The sequence below is a fragment of the Myxine glutinosa genome, chromosome 6 (genome assembly GCF_964187855.1).
Source record: "Myxine glutinosa chromosome 6, kmMyxGlut1.1, whole genome shotgun sequence".
Classification (NCBI taxonomy): domain Eukaryota; kingdom Metazoa; phylum Chordata; class Myxini; order Myxiniformes; family Myxinidae; genus Myxine; species Myxine glutinosa.
In genome coordinates, this window is record NC_136266.1 from 124,303,889 (window position 1) to 124,328,609 (window position 24,721).

Genomic DNA, 24,721 nt, shown 5'->3' on the forward strand with positions numbered 1-24,721 from the left:
GATGGCTTGCTTCGCCTTCGCCCAGCAGACGCCTGTACGATGGCGTCGTAAGATGGCGTCATATCGGCAGTTAATCGGATGCTTTTGGGCCCCAACGTCAGCTAATTCAGATTTTTTTCGAGTATGGCTGTACGTGATAAACAAAGAGCACGGTTCGTAGATCGTAAATCCATTAGTGCCGTGGGCATCGGGTCACTGGGTGCGGCGTAAAAGGGATAACAAAGTCGAGTCCTTATGCTATTATTATATAGATAATGCTTGAGAACCCTAATAGGTGCTTGAGAATAATGTGAGGCCATCTGTTGGAAAGTTGAAGCTCAACCGAAGGTGGACCTTGCAACATGACAATGACCCGAAACATACCAGTAAATCCACCAATAGTCAGGGCCCTTTGGGATATTTTGGGGCCGTTTGGTTCAAATTCTTCCAAAAGCACCAAATTTGGCCCAGGTGTTGCCCATGCCATACTCTTTCGATTTTTGACGGGCGCCAAGACGGGCACCCCCCCCCCCCCACGGGGGCCCCATATTGGCGAAATAGTAAATGGCTGCCACCCGGATTAGAGGAAAATCAGTTAAATAACCAAAAGGGTTGGAATCATGTATGATGCCACTTTTCAGGGGTTTTCCAGGTCGAGGAATCCAATTATGATGTTATTTTGATGATTTGAGGTCAAGGTCAACCCTCAAGGTCATCTTAAAGGTCATTTTTGAGTCAAACATGTCGGTTTTTGAGTTTTTTGTCAAGAATTACACGAGGTTCACCATTTTATGTTTCTGGGTTGGGTAATCGAACTCTGACCTTATTTTTGACAATTAGAGGAAATATTTACATGTCTATTTCCTCATTTTCAGGCATATGCAGTTCATCAGTCTAATTACAAAGGTATGGAATTTTGATGTTTTATGAACTGTATGCCATATCCTTGTGTTTAATTTTTGTGCGATCATGATCCGGGTTCATGTATACATGATTGTATACATGTCATAAATATGACGTCATTGGTCATGTGACCTGGCGGCCATATTGGATTTTATGAAAACCTTAAAAATGGATCCCTGCCTTCATTTTTCGATCGATTCATTTTGATCTTTGACCACTTATAGTATGCCATGTGATTGGATGCATATCCTAATTATGATGTCATAGGTCAGGTGACATGGCGGGATGGACCGGTATGGTCCCCGGATCATACCGCCCTTGGCGCCCGTCAAAAATCGAAAGAGTATGGCATGGGCAACATCTGCGCCAAATTTGATGCTTTTGGAAGAATTTGAACCAAAATATGCCTAAGGGCCCTGACTACAAGGAATGGCTGAAAAGAAAGAAATGGAGGGTTCTGGAATGGCCAAGTCAAAGCCCGGATCTAAATCCCATCGAGATGTTGTGGGGGGATTTGATACGAGCTGTGCATGCAATAAACCCATCAAACATCGCACAGCTGAAAGAATTCTGCATGGGGGAGTGGGCAAAAATTTCTCCCAGTCGATGTCAGAGACTGGTAGACAGTTATAAGAAACGCCTACTTGAGGTTGTTTCTGCCAAAGGGGGCAATACCACCTATTAGAGCCAGGGGTGTACTTACTTTTTCCACATGCGAGATTTGCATTTATGTTTGTTTAAATTATACAATGGACTACAAATTGTAAATGTTTCATGATATTTGTTATATTATATCACATTTATCTTTCAATATTGTTGAAATGAAGATCAAATAGCTGTATGTTGAAATATGTTGAAAAAGTCAAAACTTTACATGGGGTGTACTTACTTTTTCACGTGACTGTATATATGTGACTGTATATACATATATATATATATATATATATATATATATATATATATATATATATATATATATATATATATATATATATATATATGCATGTATATATATATATATATACAGACATGGCATTTAATATGGAATATTTTTTTTGTGGGGGTGAACTTACTTTTCAAGATGTCTTAGAACCAAAAGTTCATTGGAATTATGTTGAAATTATTCTAGATTTTGTTAATGTGACCTTTAAAAGAAAGAAAAACCACATTTGACATTTTGAAACAAATAAATTGATCCTTGAACGTGATGTAAACTGATATCGAACTCAATTCATGGACAGTACTGTGTTAAACTTCTGTACGTTTTCCAGAAGTATCTCTTTATTTTGCACATTAGCCCAATTTTTTTTTAACAAAAACAAAAGTAAAATTACGACTGGGATTACGGACAGTAAAATTACAGTTCAGTACTTCGTGTAACCCCCATGAGCATTCAGGAGAGCACGTACACGTTGAGGCATGCTGTTCACGAGATTTGCCAAGGTTTGGACAGGAATCGCTAGCCATGCAGTGACAACAGCCTGCTGCAATTCACGCACAGAGGTCGGCTGCTGGACCAAGTGGTCGATCTGAAGCGTTAATTCTGCCCACAAGTTCTCTATCGGATTCATATCCGGGGACATGGCAGGCCACTCCATATGCTCTACACCACGGTCAGCAAGAAAGTGTTGGATCATGCGAGCACGATGAGGCCATGCATTGTCATCTTGGAAGACAAAGTTTCCTCGAAAGGCTGCACAAGCAAATGGAAGCAATGTTTCTTCCAGAATGGCCCTGTGCTTGAACTGGTTCAGGTTTCCATTCAGAACAACCAGGTCAGTTTTGCCCCCTGCATGAAAAGCAGCCCAAACGGTCACCCCACCACCTCCAGCTTGGACTCTTGGCACGAAACAATCCTTGTTGTAGGCTTCATGCACTTGTCTGTGCACTCGGACGTGGCCAGCTTGATGATAGACCAGAAATCTAGACTCGTCACTGAAGATCACGTGATTCCAGTGTCCTGGCTGCCATTGACTGCTCTCTGGCCCACTGCAATCGGCGCTGGCGGTGTTGTCTGGTCAGGCGTGGAAGAATATATATGTACAGACTTGGCATTTGATATGGAATATTTTTTTTTTCTTGACTTGGGTTTACTTTCTGAACTCAGTATATCAATCTGGTGAGTTTATTTTACACTTCGGTGATGTCTTTGTTGAAAGAACCATGTCACTGATTGTCTTTCGCAGCAAGAAGTCAATAACAGGATTATATCACAGGTAGCGTGACAAAATGTAAGGACAGGTACATTTGACGATTGGCTTCACAATCGGGTATATAAGGGTTGTTGCGTTCTGTATTAGTGGAAAACAACTGCTGCACGTCTACAAAAGTTATTGCGGCTTCCTCTGGAGATGGCCCGTCAACTTGACAATGCTGTTTGTCATGGAGTGGTGGCTTTACGAAATTCTGGCATGAAACAGCGTGCTATTGCTCGGCAGTATAGCATCACTCAAGGTCAGGTGTCAAAGATCCTGAAACGAAATGCTCAGAGGGGTGTCCCTACTCCAATACTGAGGCCAGGACGTCCACGCAGAACCACAAGGAGAGATGATCGCCAGCTGCACCGGTTAGTCTGCAATGGCCGTACCAAGTCAGCTAATCGGCTTAGGGCTGAGTGGCAGCAACTGACAAATGTGCCTGTATCCAGAAGGCTAGTCAACCAACGACTGGTTCAAGCAGGCTATCGTGCCAGGCGTCCCCTGAGAAAGCCACGCCTGACCAGACAACACAGCCAGCGCCGATTGCAGTGGGCCAGAGAGCACCGTCAATGGCAGCCAGGACACTGGAATCACGTGACCTTCAGTGACGAGTCTAGATTTCTGGTCTATCGTCAAGATGGCCGCAACCGAGTGCGCAGACAAGTGCATGAAGCCCACAACGAAGATTGTATAGTGCCTAGAGTCCAAAGCTGGAGGTGGTGGGGTGACCGTTTCGGCTGCTTTTCATGCACGGGGCAAAACTGACGTGGTTGTTCTGAATGGAAACCTGAACCAGCTCAGGTACAGGGTCATTCTGGAAGAAACATTGCTTCCATTTGCTCGTGCAGCCTTTCGAGGAAACTTTGTCTTCCAAGATGACAATGCACGGCCTCATCGTGCTCGCATGATCCAACACTTTCTTGCTGACTGTGGTGTAGAGCATATGGAGTGGCCTGCCATGTCCCCGGATATGAATCCGATAGAGAACTTGTGGGCAGAATTAACGCATCAAATCGACAACTTGGACCAGCAGCCGACCTCTGTGCGTGAATTGCAGCAGGCTATTGTCACTGCATGGCAAGCGATTCCTGTCCAAACCTTGGCAAATCTCGTGAAAAGCATGCCTCGACATGTACGTGCTCTCCTGAATGCTCGTGGGGGTTACACGAAGTACTGAACTGTAATTTTACTGTCCGTAATCCCAGTCGTAATTTAGCTTTTGTTTTTGTTTAAAATTTTTTTGGCTAATGTGCAAAATAGAGATATTTCTGGAAAACGTACAGAAGTTTAACACAGTACTGTCCGTGAATTGAGTTCAATATCAGTTTACATCACTTTCAAGGATCAAATTATTTGCTTTGAAATGTCAAATGTGGTTTTTGTTATATTTAAAGGTCACATTAACAAAATCTAGAATAATTTCAACATAATTCCAATGAACTTTTGGTTCTAAGTCATCTTGAAAAGTAAGTTCACCCCCACAAAAAAAATATTCCATATTAAATGCCAAGTCTGTATATATATATATATATATTCCCTTCGGAGGTGATCAATCCTGTACACCCTTCAACCTCTTTAGACCTTTTACACCCTTAGACCCCTTTGGCCCTTTATACCCTTTATACACCTTTAAACCTTTACACCCCCTAAACCCATTAAGACCCCTCAGACCATTTACACCCCTTCGAACACCTTTATACCTCTTTTGATCCTTTACACCCCTTGGACCCCTTTAAACCCTTTAAAGCCATTCGACCCCTTTTATACCCTTTACACCTTTAGACCCCACTTGGCGCTTTTAAGAGCCTTGATTATTTAAACACTTTAGTCCCCTTTATGACCTTAAAAACACTTTATACCTCTTAGAAAATTCGAAAAAAACTCTTCTCAAAATCGATTTTGATGATCTTTTCTGTGAACTATTCGCGATGCATCACAAGTTACATTGACAAATCTAAATGCAACTGATGTTGAAAAGCGAAACTGATGTTGAAAAGTGAAACTGAAACTACTGAGCTATCGATCATTAAGTGGGAAACCAAAATTAAATGCGGTGGGAAATTGCGGAAAGCAAAGCCATGGGGAGTATAGAGAGAGAGGGAGGGTCAGGAGGTGAATAAACAATTTGGAGAGGGATCGGTGCCTGGAGGTGGTCGGTTGGTATGGAAAAAACTTTGGTGATCTTCCATCAGGTTGAAGGCCCAAAACATGCCTAAACCTGTTTCCCAGCTGAGCTTTCATAATATCACCTTCACTCACGAGCAGTACTTCAGATGTACACAAGCATGGATTGGAAATCTTCGCTAATATAATGGAATGAGGTTGTCGAGATTACCAGCTACACCCATTGTGATATATGCTCACTGAATATTTACACTGAATTCCCATTTCTATCAATACACACTCCAAAAGAAATTGCTCCTTTCAGGTCAGACACCTACGAACCAACGTCATTGATGGTTACCTTTGCTAGTAATATAATATTGTAATTTTGCCATCATTTTTCATTCCCTGGGGAATGATTGTGCAGACTTTTTGATATTTCCACATTTCATTTGAAGAATACATTTTTAGAAGACCTCTATTATGGTTAATATGGGAATTATTGATGGAAGTATGTGATGTGTTAACAATGTCCATTTTTTTTTTTTTTTTTTTTTGTATACAGAGTCGAGGCTCGTGAAAGAGCTAACATTTATCAAACAAACAAATCAAACAAACAAGCAAACAAAGTATATAAAAAGGGGAGCGGTCGACAAGATGGGGAGAGAAGGGGAGGAAGCACACAAACACAACATTTGAGAGCAGGGACATCGGGAGATGTTTTTGGAGGGAGAGGGCCTGGGGGGAGGCAGGATTCGTAGAAAACGCAAGGACACCAAGGACTTCCAGGAAAGAGGTCAAAGGTCACCTCAAAAAAGTGGATTTGGGGTGAAATTAGCGGGGGTAGAAAAGATCAAGGTTTTGGATTGGGGAAGATAAGAGATGGTGGTGAACAGCCGTTTTAAAGACCTGGAGGGAGGAGTGGGATTGAAGAGAGTGAGGGAGTTTGTTCCAGAGGTGGGAGAAAAGAGGAATGAAGGAGTGAAGGTGAGCAGAGAGACTTGATTTTGGCAATTTAACCATAAGAGGGTTGCAGGCAGATCTTGTGCGACCTGCAGGAATATTTGGGGGACAGAGCCCAGAGAGAGCTGGGGGAGCAAGGCCGGAGAGGAGTCAGTAGAAGACGGAAAGACCACCAACCTGCCTGCGGTGATTAAGTGAAAGGCCCTCGGAGATAGCGTCATCGCGGGAGATTCCAATGATTCTGAACGCTTTGGTTTCAACAGCGTGAAGACGAGCTAGGTGTGAGGCAGGAGCACCAGCCCAGAGGGGAGAGCAGTACTCCATTGAGCTGCGGATGAAAGCCTTGTATGTGGTGAGGAGCTCAGGTGTGCCAAGGAAGGACTTCGCACGACGGAGGATGCCCAGTCGGCGACTGGCTTTGGAGGCCAGCTTGGAAATGTGGTTTTCCCAGGAAAGATCATGGCAGATAGTGAGACCCAAAAGCATGAGTGACAGAACTTCTTGGAGAGGATTATTCAGAAAGTAGATGGGAGGGTTGTCCAGTCGATCTTTTCGGAGAGACATCGTAAGAGTGAGATTTGTCAGGATTGAAAGACATGTTCCACTTGTTTGCCCAGTCTGTGATTTTGTCCAGGTCTGCAGAGAGTGAGGAGGCTGCAGACTGCCGATCTGAGGGATGAGGAATGGAGCGGCAGAGAGTGGAGTCATCAGCAAAGAGATAGAGAGGATTTTCAAGAGAGTCAGAGAGATCATTGATGAAGACCAGAAAAAGCACAGGGCCCAGAACACTGCCTTGGGGGAACTCCAGCCTGAACAGGAAGAGATGAGAGAAACCCATTCAGGGCCACACGTTGACGACGACTAGAGAGGAAGTCCGCCAGCCATGCGTGGAGATTTCCATGGATACCAAAGGAGGAGAGTTTGGTGAGCAGAGCGGGGTGCCAGACCGTATCGAAGGCACGTGATATGTCGAGGGAGACAGCTCTAATTTCCTGTTTGGCATTGAGGACCTCCATCCATTGTTGAGACAGCAGAAGCAGCATGTCCAGAGTAGAGTGACCTGGTCTGAAACCAAATTGATGATCAGAGATCAAGCCATTGGAGAAGAGGAAAGATTTCATATCCGAAGCAATGATGGAATCCATGACTTTGCTGATAATTGGGAGAAGGCTGATTGGTCTGTAGTTGCTAGGATCTGCTTTTGCACCTTTTTTGTGCAAATCGGTGATGTTGGCTGATTTCCAAGCAGATGGCAGTTGACCTTGAGCAAAAGAGAGGGTGAAGAGAACAGAGAGAGGGAGTGAAAGAGCGGAAGAACAGGATTTTAGGACCCATGGGCTGATGCCGTCAGGTCCAGTTGCAGAATCAAAGTCGAGGGTTGACAGAAACTTTTCCACCTTGTCAGGAGGAAAGGACACGGAGTCCATGAGCAGCTGGGTACGACTGGGTATGGTGGATACAGAGAGGGATGCGTTTGGGACACAAGATTTAGAGGCAAACACAGAGTTGAGGCATTCAGCTTTTTCACGTGCTGAGTCAGCTGTGTAGCCGTTTGAGGTAAGGGAGGGGATGGAGGGGGAACAAACACCAGAAACAGAATTGACCAGACGCCACCAGGATTTGGAAGAGGGAGACAGATAAGAGAGTTCGGTCCTGAGAACGGAGAGATATTGTTTCCTGGCTCTCCTGAGGGTGGACACACACTTGTTTCGGGCTTTGTGAAAGGAAATGAGATTTCCTTCCGTTGGATTTGCTTTCTAGGAGACGAAGGCAAGTTGTTCTTGGCAACAGCCTCACCACAAGAATCCGTGTACCATGGACGGGAGGAAGGGTATGACAGCTGAAGATGAGATGGGATAAATCTGTGCATGAGAGAGAGCAATTTACTTTGGAAGAATTCCCAGGATGAGTTGACGTCAGAGGTGGTAGAGATGGGAGACCAGTCCAGATGATTGATGGCTGCTTGAAGACCGTGCCAGTTGGCCTGAGTGAAATGCCAGACTCGTCGATGCTGAGCAGGCTCCCTGAGAATGGTCAGAGAGATGTCCACTTTAACAAGCACATGATCAGATGATCCGATTGGAGCAGAAGAAGAGCAGCAGACATTTTCAGGGAAGTTAGTCATAACCAAGTCCAGAAGAGAAGATGCTCCGTTGACTGAGATCCGGGTCGGGAAATTGACAGATTGTGTCAGACCCAGTGAGTCGCAGAAGTCCTTTGCTGAGGAGCCATGGCTGGTGAGAGAGGTACCCACACCCAGCCAACTGGCATGGTGACAATTGAAATCACCACATATGAGGAAGAGAGAGTTGGGATGAGTAGATAGAAGTTGGTCCATATTATCAGACAGCGAGATGTAGATGGAGTCATCACTGTTTGGTGGACGGTACAACACACATATGAACAAGAGGTGGGAGTGAAGGGGAAGCCGTAGCCATAGGTATTCCTGGGGGTGACGTGGAGAGAGTGCAGTGCAGGGCGAGTGAGGAAGAGAGTTTTTGATAAAGATAGCAACCCCACCTCCAGGACGAGGCTCAGGTCTATCATACCGGAGGAGGGAGTAACCCGGGAGAGATACTAAGGAATCAGAGACATCATGAAGGAGGAAAGTTTCTGTTAAGCAGATCACGTCTGGTTTGACCGAAGCAACCTGTATGGAGAGATCAGTTAAGTTTGAACGAAGGCCCCGGATGTTTGAGGTCCATACCGTTCATGAAGAGGAAGGGGGAGCATCGGATACAGAACAGGGGGGAGGAGGGGTAGGGTAATATGTGGAAGAGGTGGAAGAGGTAGGGAGAGCTGTTGAAGGTGTGTCTTGATGGTGATTGTGTGAGGCACAATGAGTTGTTATTTGAGGAGGGGGAAGAGCGAGGCTGAAGGTTGGGGGAGATGGAGGTGAGAGTTGGAAGGGGGAAGAAGCGGGGAGGACGCTTTGAGGAGGGGTGTGAGAGGGGGGAAATTGAGAAGAAATGAGGGTGGGGAGATTTGAAGGGGAGGGGTGAGGGGGAGGTTTAGGAGGGAAGGCACAAGAGGATGGATTTGAAAGGGATGGGATATGGGGGAGATTTGGAGGGGAGGGGTGAGGGAGGAGTCTAGGAGGGGAGGGGCGAGGGTGAGTTTTGGAGGGGAGGGGTGAGGGGGTAGTTTAGGAGGGAGGGGGCAAGGGGGGAGATTTGAAAGGGATGGGTGATGGGGAGGATTAGGAGGGGAGGGGAAAGGGGGAAGATTTGAAAGTGATGGGTGATGGGGAGGATTTGGAGGGGAGGGGTGATGGGGAAGATTTGGAGGGGAGGGGTTATGGGGAAGATTTGGAGGGGAGGGGTGAGATTGGATTTTAGAAAGTGTACGATTAATGGGAAATGAACATTTATTGCAAAATGAGTTTCTTGTGACCTTCGAGTCAAAAATACGTTTGAGGACGCTGAATGGAGGATGGAGTGCAGGAGAGTTTAGGGAATGTAGAAAAAAGGCACTGTAAGAGATGGAATTTTTTTTTGGGATGAATAGATTTGGTGAGCAAGTCGAAAGCAGCCTTTTAAAGAAGAAGAAGAAAAAGGTGTTATAATATACGACAGAATACAGAACTTGAGGGGAAAGTGTAAACATTGTGAGGTTACTAACAGTGAAAACTATCTGGGGAAATGGGGGAGAAACACGTGGTCGAAGAACGAACGAATGAATAAACGAATGAGAACAAAGATTAAGAACAGAGAAGGAAATGTTTTTTTTTTGTTTTTTGTTTTTTTTTAGTTGAGATTTTAAACGAGGAAGTAGGCTATGGGGTGAAAAGACTGGGAAAAGCAGAGAACGAAAGTTATTGGAGCACAAACGATGGACCACTGAGAAAAACAAAGCCTCAAGGTAGTACACTGTACAAGGCCTCAAAAGACACGACACGAATTAACACGATTTTCTATACAGGTATGAAAGATTTGCACCGAAAATCTTCCTCGGGACACAATATACGTACATACACCATAAAATAAATACAGTTATTACGAAAATACAAATGGGAACAATTACTTAACTTCGATTTCGATGGAGAGCGTGGAGAGCTGCGAATAAACGAAACCTCGCCGGCCATACCAGAGCTACTGGTCCATACCAGTAAAGCCTCTGCCAGTGCAGAAGGATAGGAAGAGAAAACGTGAGGACAATGAGCCAGACAATGTCTGTATCCATTACAATAGAGGGTGCAAAAGTGATAGGAGCAAGTCCCCATGAGATCGGGGGAATGACATGAAAAAAAAAACTACTGGATTGGAGGGGATTTCATAGATAATGTGATGTTTTTGACAGCATTAGTTGGGAAGATGGCACGCTCTTTCACAAGGTATACAAGTCCAAATTCGCAAGTAAACGGAAGCTTCAACAAACTTTAAGAAGGAAAGAAAGAAAAATAGCTGAGAAAAGGCAGAGAGACTCCAGCCAATGTGGACATGGCTCTTGAAGAGAATGTGGCAAGTTCTTCAACAACACTTTATGTCAGGTCAGTCTCTTGAATGCCACTGGTAACATGTAACCCAGTGCTACTTGCCACATGGTCGGGTAGTCGGCGACTAAACTGACTACCCTCACCAGCTTGCCAGTGGGGAGAGTGACTCTGAAACCCTGTAGGACTAAAAACAATACCTGTTAAAGGGCGATTGATATCCCTTCGGGAGCCAACGGCCATCCGGTAAGGAGATGGTGTCTCCTAAAAAAACATCCATATGGTTGGACCGTTTTTTTATGTAGTAGGTTGTAGACAGCAATCGCTCAGGGTAGTACTACCGTTCTGACTTAGGAGCATTAATTTGGTGCCTGGAATCATCTTACACTCACTGGAATCATCTCTTGCCCTTTTCTTACTCATTTTTCACTCCTCACTTTTATATTCTCTCTTTTACTTCTCTTTCCGCTTATTTCTTCAGAACGTCCAATTGAATATGAAAAAATGCGAAAAGTTATTAGCCCCCAGTTCCAGGCATTATTGGGTATGAAGAACCTCGGGTGACCTGCTTGTCTCTGTTGCCAACGTGGTGGGGGTGTGGGGGGGGGGGGGGTAGGAGGGAAGGGGAGGGATGATGTGTTCAGGCAATAGCAGTGTCAGTCCCTCACAAAACCCTTGCCTGTTGAATCAACGTGACTCTTTTTCAAATTCATTTCACCAACATTTGTGGTCTTTCTTCGAATCTTTCCTCAGTGGAACATCATCGAGCAAGTACCTCTCCTAATATGTTGCTTTTCTCAGAGAGCCAATTGTCACATGATGGTCTTGTTAACTCCTTTTACATTTCAAACTACAACCTCCACTCATGATTCCACTTCACAGGAGTATGTACTGTATCTACTCCAACATCAACACACCTACTGTCCACCCTGTGGACCTTGAATCTCCAAACTTTGACGTCATCTGCCTTAGGATTTGTCGCTCCACCATCACTGTTTACCTCCACCACCGAAGGTGGGTATAGCATCCTAGCTAACAATACTAATGGCCACCCTACAACTCCCCCCTTCTCCACCACCCTCCCACCCCAACAATCCCCCATCAACTGCCACCCTAGCTAACAACTCACGGCCACCCTACAGCTCCCCCCTCCTCCACCACCCTCTCACCCCAACAATCCCCCATCAACTGCCATCCTAGGTAATAATACCCACAACCACCCTTCAACTCCTTCCCCTCCCCTCTACCACCCCACTCCCACAATCCCCCATGAACTGCCACCCTAGCTAGCAATACCCATGACCACCCCACAACTCCTCCCCCATTCCCCTCCACCATCTCCACCACAATCCCCCATCAACTGCCACCCTGGCTAATAATACCCACGACCACCCGACAACTCCTTCCCCTCCCCTCTACTGCCCCACTCCCACAATCCCCCATGAACTGCCACCCTAGCTAGCAATACCCACGACCACCCGACAACTCCTCCCCCCCCCCTCCTCTCCACCATCTCCCCACAATCTCCCATCAACTGCCACCCGTCAACTCTTACCCCCCTCCCTTCCACCATCCCTCCACAATCCTCCATCAACCATCACCCCCACAATAGCTACCACCATCCCACACGGACATCCGGAGAAACTTGATCTTTAAATTGATTTTCATTTTGAAAAAGAGGAGATATAATATAATGCTTCTCCTGTTCCATGCATGTGTTTGGTTCCGTGTTTTGTGAAATAATATATTTGCTCTTGTGACTCGAGTGGGATTGAGTGAGATCTCGAGAGAGTACGCCACAGCACAGGCCTGACGAATAAGGCAGTTATCTTAAACACCCACACTTCCCCACAACCACTCCTTCCACTCCTCCCCACCACCCTACATACCCCCTCTAGCACTCCACCACGATCCCCAATCAACCATCATCCCCACATATCACTCCCTTCCCCGCCCCTCCACAATCCCCCATCAACCGTGTATCTGGGCGGTGTAGGTGTTGAGTCCATTCCACGTTGTTTCTATGAGGTTATGTTTTCACTCCTGTCTGTCTGTTTGTTACTTGTGAAAATCGAAGAATTTTCAAGTGTATTGGTTGGTCTAGTGCGTCATTCTGTCTGTCTGTTTGTCTGTCTGTCTGTATGTCAGTAGCCTACAGGTCGCAATTTTCAACCAATCTTCACGAAACTTTCTTCACTGTCAACATGGGCCAAAGGTCACCAACTTTGTCAAATTTCTAAAATCCTCAATTTTCATCCGATTGCCTTGAAATTTAAAGAGGATTTCCATATATGGTCACCGAATTCAACCACCAATTATATTTTAGGCCAGCATCGGCCAAAAGGTCAACATAGGCCGAATTTCTAAAATCCTCCATTTTATCTGATTAACTTGAAATTTGAATATGATTGTCATATCGGCTAACTGATGCCAACCACCCTCTATTTTTGAGGTAAACCTAGCCAAAAGGTCAACATAGGCTAAATTTATTAAATTGTTCATTTTCATCTGATTAACTTAAACTTTCAAGACGATTTGCATATCAGGTCACTGAATAAAACCACTAATTATTTTTGAGTTCAAAATGATGCTCTACTGAGTGCCATTCTACTTTGTTCTGTTTTGTCAAGTGTCGTTTTATGATTGATTTTTCATTTGTTTGTTTGTCTGTCTGTGAACAAGATATCTCAAAAAGTTGTGGACGGATTCGGACGAAATTTGGCAGGGAGGTCATATGTGACCAGGACGAAATATTTAAAGATTTTGGTGAAGATCCTGATTTTGATTTGGCTAGTAGAATTTTTGAAGTGATTCTTCACCATTTGGAGATAGGGCCAAAAACGATATATCACAGTACATCACAAAAAGGTGTGGACTGATTTGGACGAAACTTGGTGGAATGGTTGGGTGTGCAACAAGGAAGAATTAATTCAATTTTGGTAAAGATCTGAATATGGATTCGTATACGAGTATTATTTAATTTTAAATAATTCTTCACCATGAGAGATAGGGCCAAAAGGGATTATATAACATGATATTTATAAAAGTTGTGGACGAGTTATGAATAAACTTTCTGGACGAGTTGATTAGGTGACAAGAACAAGGTGATTAGATTTTGGTTCAGGTCCGAATCCAGGGCCCACATACCAGTGGGATACAAAACATAAACTGTTCAGCCTGGAGGAGGTATGCGCCCCACCGAGTGCCATTCTAGTTACCCTCACCAGAGAAGAGGGTATTGCATTTGCCGTTTGTTACTTGCAAAATCGAAGATTTTTCAAGTATATTGGTCGGTTACGTTTGTGGTTCTGTCTGTCTGTCTGTCTGTCTGTTTGTCTGTTTGTTTGTCACCGGCCTACAGGTCACAATTCGAAACCGATCGTCACGAAACTTCATCAGGTTGTATGGGGCGTCCCAATTGAGAAGCCTATTGTTTTTGGGGTCAAAAGGTCAAAAGGTCAACATAGGCCAAATGTCACCAACTTTGCCAAATTTCTAAAATCCTCAATTTTCATCCGATTGACTTGAAATTTGAAGAGGACTTGCACATCTGGTCTCTGAATTCAACCACCAAGTATGTTTGAGGTCAACATAGGCCAAAAGGTCAACATAGGCCAAATTTCTAAAATGCTAAATTTTCATCCGATTGACTTGAAATTTGAAGATGACTTGCATATCTGGTCACTGAATTCAATCACACATTATATTTTAGGTGAACATCGGACAAAAGGTCAACATAGGCCGAATTTCTAAAATCACCAATTTTCATTTGATTGACTTGAAATTCTAAGAGGATTTACAAATATGGTCACTGATTTCAATCACCAACTATTTTTGAGGTCAACATAGGCCAAAAGGTCAACATAGGCCAAGTTTTTTAAATCCTCAATTTTCATCCGATTGACTTGAAAATTGAACAGCATTTGCACATTGAGTCACTAAATAGGGAAACTAAACATTTTTGAGGTCAAAAGGTCAAAGGTCAACTCAAGGTCAACCTTACAAAATCATCATTTTTCATCTGAAAAATCATCACTTTTCTTCCTGTTGACCCGAGCTTTGATCATGATTGTCAATTTTAATCTTGATGACATGGACAATTTGCTGTCAATGGCAATTTTTTTTTCTTGGGGGTGGGGTGGATTTTGCAAGTATCGTGCTCTGCATGACGTCTTCTTGTTTGTCTGTTTGTCTGTTTGTCTGTCTGTCTGTCTGTTTGTCTGCACAGAATAAATATGATTTTCTCTGCAAACGTTAGTCCAATTGACAGGAAATTTTCACCATAGGTGCAACTCCACCTGTAGAATTTTTTTAATGATAATTATGACGTCGTAGGTCACGTGGTTCTGCCGCCATCTTGGAAAAATCGAAAAAATTTGCACCTCTATATCTTGGAAAGCGCTGAATAGAAAAAATTGAGACATGGCTCATTGTAAAGAACTCTCCATGGGGAATAAAATATGTTAATGATGATGTCATAGGTTCCTCCATTATGATGTTATAATTCGACAAGTACAAAACTTCATCCTATCAAGATGAAATTTCTTTCGCATCATGTAGGCATAAACTGATGGAGAAAAAAAAGAATGATGACGTCATCGGTCACGTGGTTCGGCCGCCATCTTGGATAAACGGAAAAACTTTGCACCTCTATATCTCCGAAAGTGCTGCAGAGGAAAAATTGAGACATGGCTCATTGTAAAGAACTCTCCATGGGGAATAAAATATGTTAATGATGATGTCATAGGTGCCTCCATTATGACGTCATAATTCGATAAGTACAAAACTTCATCCGATTAAGATGAAATTTATTGAGCATAATCTAGGAATAAATTAGTCTAGAAAAAAAATAATGATGACGTCATTGGTTACGTGGTTTGGCCGCCATATTTGTTTCAACACAAAAGCCTTAAAAACCACTGAAAATACATCCAGGCGAGGGTTTGCAATCTCTGATTGCTCTTTTTCTTATTTTCTCTGTTTCACTTACTGCTCCCCCAATTCTACAACTTTATAGCTTTCTTTGACTTTTTTGACTTTGCTATGAGCAACCGAACACCCTCAAGCAGAATTACTCTATTTAGGAGACTTCAATGTACACACGACAGGGAGTGTTTGAAATCTTCCCGCACGCATGTTTGGGGAGTTGAAGCTCTTACATTTTCGATTCTCAGTGATTTGGAACAAATTATCACTCAACCTACCCATATCCCAGATCGTCGTGACCACTCTTCCAATACTTTGGATTTGTTCTTCACCTCCAATCCTTTGCGTTACAGCTACACAATTTCACCTCCAATTGGTTCTTCTGATCACAATCTTGTGACCATCATTTTACTTACCACCACTCCTCTCCAACTGCTCTGACTAAAGGCCAGTATTGGCAGTTCATTAGCGTTAATTGAACTGGTTTACAAAACTTATTTTCTGATTTGCCCTGGAAAGACTACTGCCTCTCCTCTGGCGATGCCTCTATCTCCATTGAACGTATAGCTGAAGTTATTGTTGCAGGAATGGAGGCTTATATCCCCTTCCCTTTCAAGTCTATCTCTCCTACAAACTATTGGTTCAATAATTCCTGCTCTGCAGCCATTCGTACAAGAGATGTGGCATATCGGACATGGGAAAAGTCGTCTTCCTCCGACTCCCATTCAGCTTCCACATCTACCAGAAGTCATTGCAGATATGTTATTTGTGAGGCAAAGCATTCCTTTATCCAAAAGAAATGTGACAACCTCTCATCCTCTTCCACTAATATATCTTTCTGGTCCTTTGCTAAAAGTATCTCCAACAACTTCTATTGCTCTACCTTTCCTTCGCTGTTCCATTTCAATGATACTGTTAATGTTTCTCCGTCTGATAAAGCAACTCTTTTCGGTTCTCTTTTTTCCTCTAATTCCACACTGGATGACTCGAACATTCCATCTCCCTCTGATGCACCCTTTACCAATCCTATGCCCTTCCCTACCAATCTCTTTTCATGCAGTCAAAAAATACTTCTTTCTCTGGACTTAGGAAACACATACGGATAAGATGGCATTTCTCCTCGTGTCTTGAAGGAGTTTGCTTCAGAACCTGCTCCCGTGCTTGCTCATTTGTTTAAAAAGCCAAACTTTTCCTATTTCCTGGACACATGCCTTTGTACAGCCTATTGTCGTGATCGTTCAAGAACGTCATACGTTCAGAAGAAGAATAGTAATAAATTTCAGAAGAAGTGTAATAAAGTTCAGAAGAAGGGTGATAAAGTTCACCATTCAGAAGTGATCGTTCAAACCCAAACTAAGACTAAGCTTTTGCTGGACTAAGCATTCTCGAGACTAAGTTTTCTCCAGACTAAGCTTTCTCTAAACTAAGTTTTCTCTCGACTAAGCTTTCTCGAGACTAAGCTTTCTCCAGACTAAGCTTTCTCTAAACTAAGCTTTCTCTAGACTAAGCTTTCTCAAGACTAAGCTTTTGCTGGATGAAGCTTTCTCTAGACTAAGCTTTCTCAAGACTAAGCTTTTGCTGGATGAAGCTTTCTCTAGACTAAGCTTTCTCCCGATGAAGCCTTTGCTGGACGAAGCTTTCTCTAGACTAAGCTTCCTCTAGACTGAGCTTTCTCTCGACTAAGCTTTCTCTATACTAAGCTTTTGCTGGACTAAGCTTTCTCCAGAATAAGCTTTCTCGAGACGAGGCTTTCTCTCGACAATGCTTTCTCTTGACTAAGCTTTCTCTAGGCTAAGCTTTCTCTAGACTCAGCTTTTGCTTGACGAAGCTTTCTCTGGACTAAGCTTTCTCTAGACTAAGCTTTCTCTAGATTAAGTTTTTGCTGGACTAACCTTTCTCTTGACTAAGCTTTCTCTAGAGTCTAGACTACGCTTCCTCTAGACTAAGCTTTCCATTGACGAAGCTTTCTCTCGACAATGCTTTCTCTAGACTAAGCTTTCCATTGACGAAGCTTTCTCTCGACTAAGCATTCAATTGACTAAGCTTTCTCTCCACTAAGCTTTCTCTCGACTAAGCTTTCTCTCGACTAAGCTTTCTCTCGAATAAGCTTTCTCTCGACTAAGCTTTCTCTCGACTAAGCTTTCTTTCGACTAAGCTCACTAGACCAAGCTTTGCCTAGACTAAGCTTTCTCTTGACTAAGCTTTTGCCAGACTAAGCTTTCTCTAGAATAAGCTTTTGCTGGACTAAGCTTTCTCGAGACTAAGCTTTCTCCAGAATAAGCTTTCTCGAGACTCGGCTTTCTCTCGACCATGCTTTCTCTCGACAAAGCTTTCTCTCGACTAAGCTTTCTCAAGACTAAGCTTTCTTTCGACAAAGCTTTCTCTAGAATAAGCGTTCTCTCGACTAAGCTTTCTCTCGACTAAGCTTTCCATTGACTAAGCTTTCTCTCCACTAAGCTTTCTCTTGACTAAGCTTTCTCTCGACTAAGCTTTCTCTAGAATAAGCTTTCTCTCGACTAAGCTTTCTCTCGACTAAGCTTTCTCTCGACTAAGCTTTCTCTCGACTAAGCTTTCTTTCGACTAAGCTCACTAGACCAAGCTTTGTCTAGACTAAGCTTTTTCTCGACAAAGCGTTCGCTAGACTAAGCTTTTGCCAGACTAAACTTTCTCTAGAATAAGCTTTTGCTGGACTAAGCTTTCTCTAGACTAAGCTTTCTCCAGACTAAGCTTTTTCCAGAATAAGCTTTCTCCACAATAAGCTTTCTCGAGACTAGGCTTTCTCTCGGCCATGCTTTCTCTCGACTAAGCTTTCTCTCGACTAAGCTTTATTGAGACAAAGCTTTCTCTTGACTAAGCTTTCTTTCGACTAAGCTTTCTCTAGAATAAGCTTTCTCTAGAATAAGCTTTATCTCGACTAAGCTTTCACTCGACTAAGCTTGCTCTAGAATAAGCTTTCTCTCGACTAAGCTTTCTCCAGAATAAGGTTTCTCGAGACTAGGCTTTCTCTCGACTAAGCTTTCTCTCGACTAGGCTTTCTCTTGACTAAGCTTTCTCTCGACTAAGCTTTCTCTCGACTAAGCTTTTGCTAGACTAAGCTTTCAATCGACTAAGCTTTTTCTGGACAAAGTATTCTCTGGAGTCTCGACTAAGCATTCTCGAGACGAAGCTTTTGCTGGACTAAACTTTCTCTGGACTAAGTTTTTGCAAGACTAAGCTTTCGCTGATGCTTCATGAATTAACAAGAAGCCCTGAGGTCATTGACTTGCTGAAGAAGTTTGTGTTTGGTATTCGCTACTGTGACGTCCTTCACCTATATGACATGTGGCCTAAACTCGAGATTAACAGGAATGCCATCTGCCCATAAAATCTCACTGAAGGTTTTTCAGGAACTGGTATTCTTAATCTTTGCAATGATGACTTCAGGATGACACGCTTACAGCTGCAAATACATCTGATTATATTTTGACATTTTGCTTATTCAACCAAAGGATATTGAAAATGAAATATCTGTTGAGAATCATCCCACATTTAAATCTGCACATCGCCTAAACATGGAAATTCTCAGCACAGAGCAACACAAAGTTGCACCATACAAAACATTCAAACTCAGAACACCAGCTAAGTATGACACACTAGTGGCACCATATTAAAAAAAAAATAGGAGCAATGCCCCTGGGTGATCGACTCAGCTTTCGATCAAAAACGATCACCTGGTAGAACAAAGCAGTATACCACACTGACTTAATTGATTAAAAAAGGTATCACAGTATTTAAACCAATTTCAATGGACTATGAGACAGGGCAGCATATATAATCATATTAACATAATCATAAGACTTTAACCCCATAAAAAATATATTTTGGTGGGAGGGGGGAACCCAACCCCTCACCCATCCCCCGCAGATGTCCTTAAACCACAATTGTTATATTGCCGTCAACAAACTTGCGTATGTCATGGATGATGAAGGTTGTGGTCACGTTTCATCAGAATTGCATGTGCAGTTTGAGAAGAAAGCAAATGCGTATTTTAGAGGTTAAAACCTGGGCCCATGTTGACCACCGGTAGACCCCGTTTGATCCAGATTTATTAAATGCAGTGAACAAACTTGAGTTTCAACATCGGAAATATCATTTTAGCCAAGAATGGTCACAATCCCATCAGCAGTTTCAGAGAAGTTGCAAGTGTTTTCGGACTGACAACGCACCATCAGATAAGCTTCCCGGAACGACATTCCAGCTGAGCGAACAATGAGTCGAATAAAGTTGAAAAAATAAATGACGAGCAGAGCTCCTGCACCCCACACCTGAAAAGGTATTTTCACCATTTTGGGTTTTGGGTGCTTACGTTGATTATAAATATTATTTGATGGTACAAATGTATTCCTTAACATCCATTAATGATAAAATACACGAAATAACGTTTTTCTGATGCCACATATGGTCTGGCAGAGCTTCAGACCGACTCAGACGAACATTACATCTTTTGATTATTATATAAGGCCTTGTGATCTTGTTCCTCCTTAGGTCATGGGTTCTATAGCTGCACTGTAACAGCTCAAAGCGTGCTACCATGAACAACTACCCCATTATGGACCTCATTGATGCTGCTGTGGGACTCCTACAACAGGATGTTTTGGCATCTGTTGCATATAACTTGAAAATAAATTGTAGCCAAGACCTATGCCAATACACTGTGGCATCTGGATAAACACATTGATGAAATATTCCGCTGTCATGTTTGGACTAACTTGTATTGATCTGTGGTACCTGCAGGTTGGCGGATCAGTTACAGGCAATACTTTCCGATTCAAATTGAAAGTATCACCAGAAATAGAAGATGGCTTCTGTGTGAAACGACTGCAAGGTTACTACCATGATCTTCAAGGATTCCCTGGCTGCGTTATCACCGATGTTGTAGTCAACTTCTTCATGGCCAAGACAGACCGTGTCCGTGCTGTCGGCTTTGATCCACAGCTCAGCCGAACCGCACACACAGGTACAATGCTATCAACTGTCTACCTGGTTTAAGGCTGATAATGTATACACCATGGGAGTTGCGGATCCGGGAGAAGAGGAATGTGTTGGTAAATTTGCTTGAGGAACGAAGTCGGAGTTTCTCTACATGGTCCTCATGCCTTTGGCATGTACCAGAGACAATCCCTTGTTTCTCCACATGTTGTATTATATTGTCCCAATCCCTTGTTTCTCCACATGTTGTATTATATTGTCCGAATCCCTTGTTTCTCCACATGTTGTATAATATTGTCGGCACGTATCCGAGCTGATCCCTTTTTTCACTGCGGGGCACCCAACCAACTAGCGGGAGGACCGATCGTGAGAGTCGAGGAGCATATTTGCACGAGTGTGCTGAGGGTTCAACTGATTAGCTTTTGAACTGAGTGATTCTTGTGAAAAGCATTTACTTGTTGTAAGCTGAATAGGCACGATTTTAATGTATTAACGAGAGCGTGGAAAAAAGGAAGGGGAGTGTGAGGGTTGGGAGGAGGAAGAAAATATGGAGGGAGTGGGGTGGGGTTGGGGGAGGGGAGAAAGAGAAGAGGGAGTGAGTGTGGTGGACTGAAACCCCACACCTGAAACTGAAACCCCACAGGGATGAGTGCCTCGAGGGTGGTGGAGAGGAGTTGAATGTGGAAGGAGAGGAGCAGGCAGGGGGAGGAGTGGAGGTAGTGTAGAAAGAGCGGTGCGGGTGTGTGCACACTCATATGATGATGATAACAGTCTAGGTTAGTGTCTGATTATGATAACAGGCTTAATTAGTAGGTCCAGCAGTCAGCCTGGGCAGTGCTGCTGGTTGATGACCAGAGTGTCCCAATCTCATCAGGATGGTACTGGTGCTGTCAGGAGGGCAGCGGTTCAGAGGCGAGGTCCGGCTAGGTAGTGCCTTCAGAAAGTATTCACATCCCTTCACTTTTTTCACATTATGTTGTGTTACAGCCTGAATTTAAAATGGATGAAATTCAGAATTTTTTGGTCACTGATGTACACATAATACCGCATAATGTTCAAACTGATATATTTTTTTTAGAAATTCGCACATCTGGATTTGGGGAGTTTCTCCCATTCTTTCTTGCAGATTTGCTTAAGCTCGGTCAAGTTGGATTGAGATCGTCTGTGAACAGCAATCACGTCTTTGCTGTTCACAGACGTCTTTCACGTCTTTCCACGGATTGTCAATGGAATTCAAGTCTGAGCTTTACCTGGGCCACACACTGCCTGGGCCACACTTTCACATTCTTGTTCTGAAGCCATTCCAGTGTTGCTTTGGCGATATGATTGGAGTCATTGTCCTGTTGGAACGTAAATCGTTGCCATTTCGCTTCGCGGTAGGGGTGGTATTAGATGGCTGGTGAGCCGTGCTTGGTGTCCGCCACACAAAGCGCTTTGCATTCAGGCCAAAGAGTTCAATTTTCGTCCCTTCAGACCACCGCATCTTTTGTCTTATGCATTCATTCAGATTCTCTCACTTGCCTTTTTGTAAACTCCAGGCATGCTGTCATGTGCCTTTTTCTCAGGAGTGATTTCCGTCTGACAACTCTCTCATAAACCTGAGATTTGTGAATTGCTGCAGAGACTGTTGTCCTTCGGGGAGGTTCTCCCATCTCAACCAAGGAATCTCTGTAGTTCTGTCAGAATGGTCATTGGGTTCTTGACTTGTTTACTTTTAGAATTTTTTGGTCAAAATGAGCTTTTAAAATAAACTTATTTATTTTTCTTTGTTAGAATTTCTCTCGCAGCATGCCTGGTTTGGTAACCAACTGAGTTGGGCTCTGAGTTATTGAAATTGCTGGAACCTACATTTTGTACCCCTGTCATTCAAATGATCTCTTCTTGCATTGAACGAGAGCAGCTTCATCCATAATTCATTGAATACTAGGGGCGGGGGAAAGGTTACCCAACACTGCTTTCGGGAGGAGTTGGATGTTTGAAAGCTTTAGAGTTATTGGCCTTATAGTTGTAACATTTTGCCTGTGAGCCCGTGGAAGCACTGCTTGACCGCACGTCCCAATATACACTTTATAGTGGTCGATGGTGGTCTCAAAATGGCCTTCAAGGCCAACATTCAGTAGCATAAGGCCTCTAGGTGCTAAGCGCAGATTCTGAAGTATCTACACCCACAACCTGGGGGCCTCGAGGTGCTAATGATTCGGCCATGATACAATCACAAACAAATGCAGAAATATTTGAAATTATTTCTAAGATGTGTAAAAGTCCCTCCACAATTGTTATATTATGCACTAATTGCATGCATTTTGTTTTGCGTGGCTGCTGCAGAATTCTTCATCGATGGGCTTGGTGAACTGCAAGTTGCTTCCTGCGACTATGTGAAAATAGGACATGAAAGTCAACTAAAAAATCCCTCAATGCAAAGGAGGTACAATTCCTTCCGACAAGTTCTCAACAATATTGGTTTCAAAACTCAAGCCCTAAAAAATTTGGCATTTAAGAACAGATTGACATGTATGCTTTGGTGAATATTCAAGAATGAGTTACAATGAACATCTATCATCACCAAAACTCTTATAATTATGCTTTACTATTATACCTATCTTATTAAATTTCAAAGTGACAATGAACCATGTGTCCAAACACTGACATGAATTAGGGCCCAAAATTAATTTTGGTTAGTACATTCAAAATGAGAGTAGGAATGAAATGGATACCTCAAACATCATCATACTCAGGAGCTTACAGTAAGAATTTGCCTGGGAAAACACCTGTTCACACAATCCCAAGAATGATGATATGCTCATGGTGTAAGAATTGTCCGCTGCATGTATGTATCTATGCGTGAACACCAAATTTGAGTTACCGCTCCATTTTGCAATTTGACCACAAACAATCATAAGACACACAACTTTAATTTCAAACACATATCAAAGTGTATTCGACTTCACAAGCTCAATATTTGGTGCATGAAATATCTACATATTGCTGCTACAAGCCCAGAGGCTTTCCTCTACTCTATTTCGGCCCGATAGACCAAGTTATGAACTAATCACAGGGACTGCCAACTGGTTATGTTTCCAAAACACCAGATTTTCCGATTGGGTTCCAAGAAGTGCTTTAACATGGCTAAGATGATCAAACTTTCCCTGCAGGACAAGTATCCATCACGAGAACAAAAATCGAGGTAATTGTAGCAAAGATAAGAATAAACACAAATCCAGGGTTTGTTGTTCTACTGAATGTAAAAACTCAAGCAAAGAATATGAATAAAAAATTTATTGTGGAATTGTATGGAGGCAAAGTGAAATGTCCAGTTCGGAATTCCAATTGTGTTTGTAAAGAAACACGACGGTTTGGCATGCCAAAGTCCCGAAGCAACCTACAGGTGATATGGTTCTTGGTTACTATGCACACATCACTGATGTAGATCGGCATCATTAAATAATCAGGGATTGAGTGATTTTATTCATGAATATTTGCAACTCAGGAATTTGCAATAAGCCTTATTACCTCTTGTATGTCAAAAGTCATTGCTTAAAGGTATTTCAGGGAAATGTATTTAATGGAAATGTAAAGTTGTTCGTATCTATGGGTTGTTCGTATGGAATGAATGTTTGGTAGTATTTTATCGCATTTTCTTTACTGTGATTTTAAAACCTATTTTAACAGGTGCATTGTCGCTTCAATTCAACTCGTGCTGTGTACTTTAGCACGGTATTTTTAATTGAATATCTGAAGATTCATGCTTTTGGATTTTATTAAATGCAAGGTGAATGGTATGAATAAAACTTAAAACACCTCCAAATACAGTGTAAGAGGGTTGTTGATGATGGGTTAGCAAATTAGTTTATCTTTCACAGCAATAAATATTCTGAAATAAAACTTGAACCATATAATTAATGACAACTCCATGAGTGCAGCACAACATACATTGATCTTCAAGACAAAATGACCAAGGAAAAGGTACAGTTGCTTCCTGAAAATATCAAGTTAAGCTATCTCGTGATCAGCAGTCAACATTCTGACCACTTGCAATGCAGAACCGTTTTCCATGTCCAATGTTTCAGTGAGAATAGAGTGCACTGGTCCAGTGTTGATATATACTCTCCTATGAGTCTAAACTATCCAACGCAGGGCCATGCAAGCAAGCAGATGTAACTAAAGGGGCATGCCATGAGGCCACGTGTTTGGTGCATTTGGTTTGTGCAGTTGGGAGTCAGTTTCTTTGAGTGCGTTGGCAGCATAGGAC

At 42.9% G+C, this 24,721-nt stretch overlaps 1 protein-coding gene across 3 annotated transcripts in view; it reads left to right on the top strand.

Annotated features, from left to right (window-relative positions):
• Positions 1 to 24,274, top strand: part of LOC144888253 (beta-1,4 N-acetylgalactosaminyltransferase 1-like) — a 219,810-nt gene extending 195,536 nt beyond the window's left edge. For all 3 annotated transcript variants that reach the window (XM_078780456.1, XM_078780457.1, XM_078780458.1), the window contains 2 exons: positions 20,278 to 20,500; positions 22,798 to 24,274. In XM_078780456.1, the coding sequence (XP_078636582.1) occupies positions 20,278 to 20,500; positions 22,798 to 22,997 (423 nt within the window). In that variant the 3' untranslated portion in view covers positions 22,998 to 24,274. The remainder of the gene's footprint in view (positions 1 to 20,277; positions 20,501 to 22,797) is intronic.
• Positions 24,275 to 24,721: the final 447 nt, after the last annotated feature.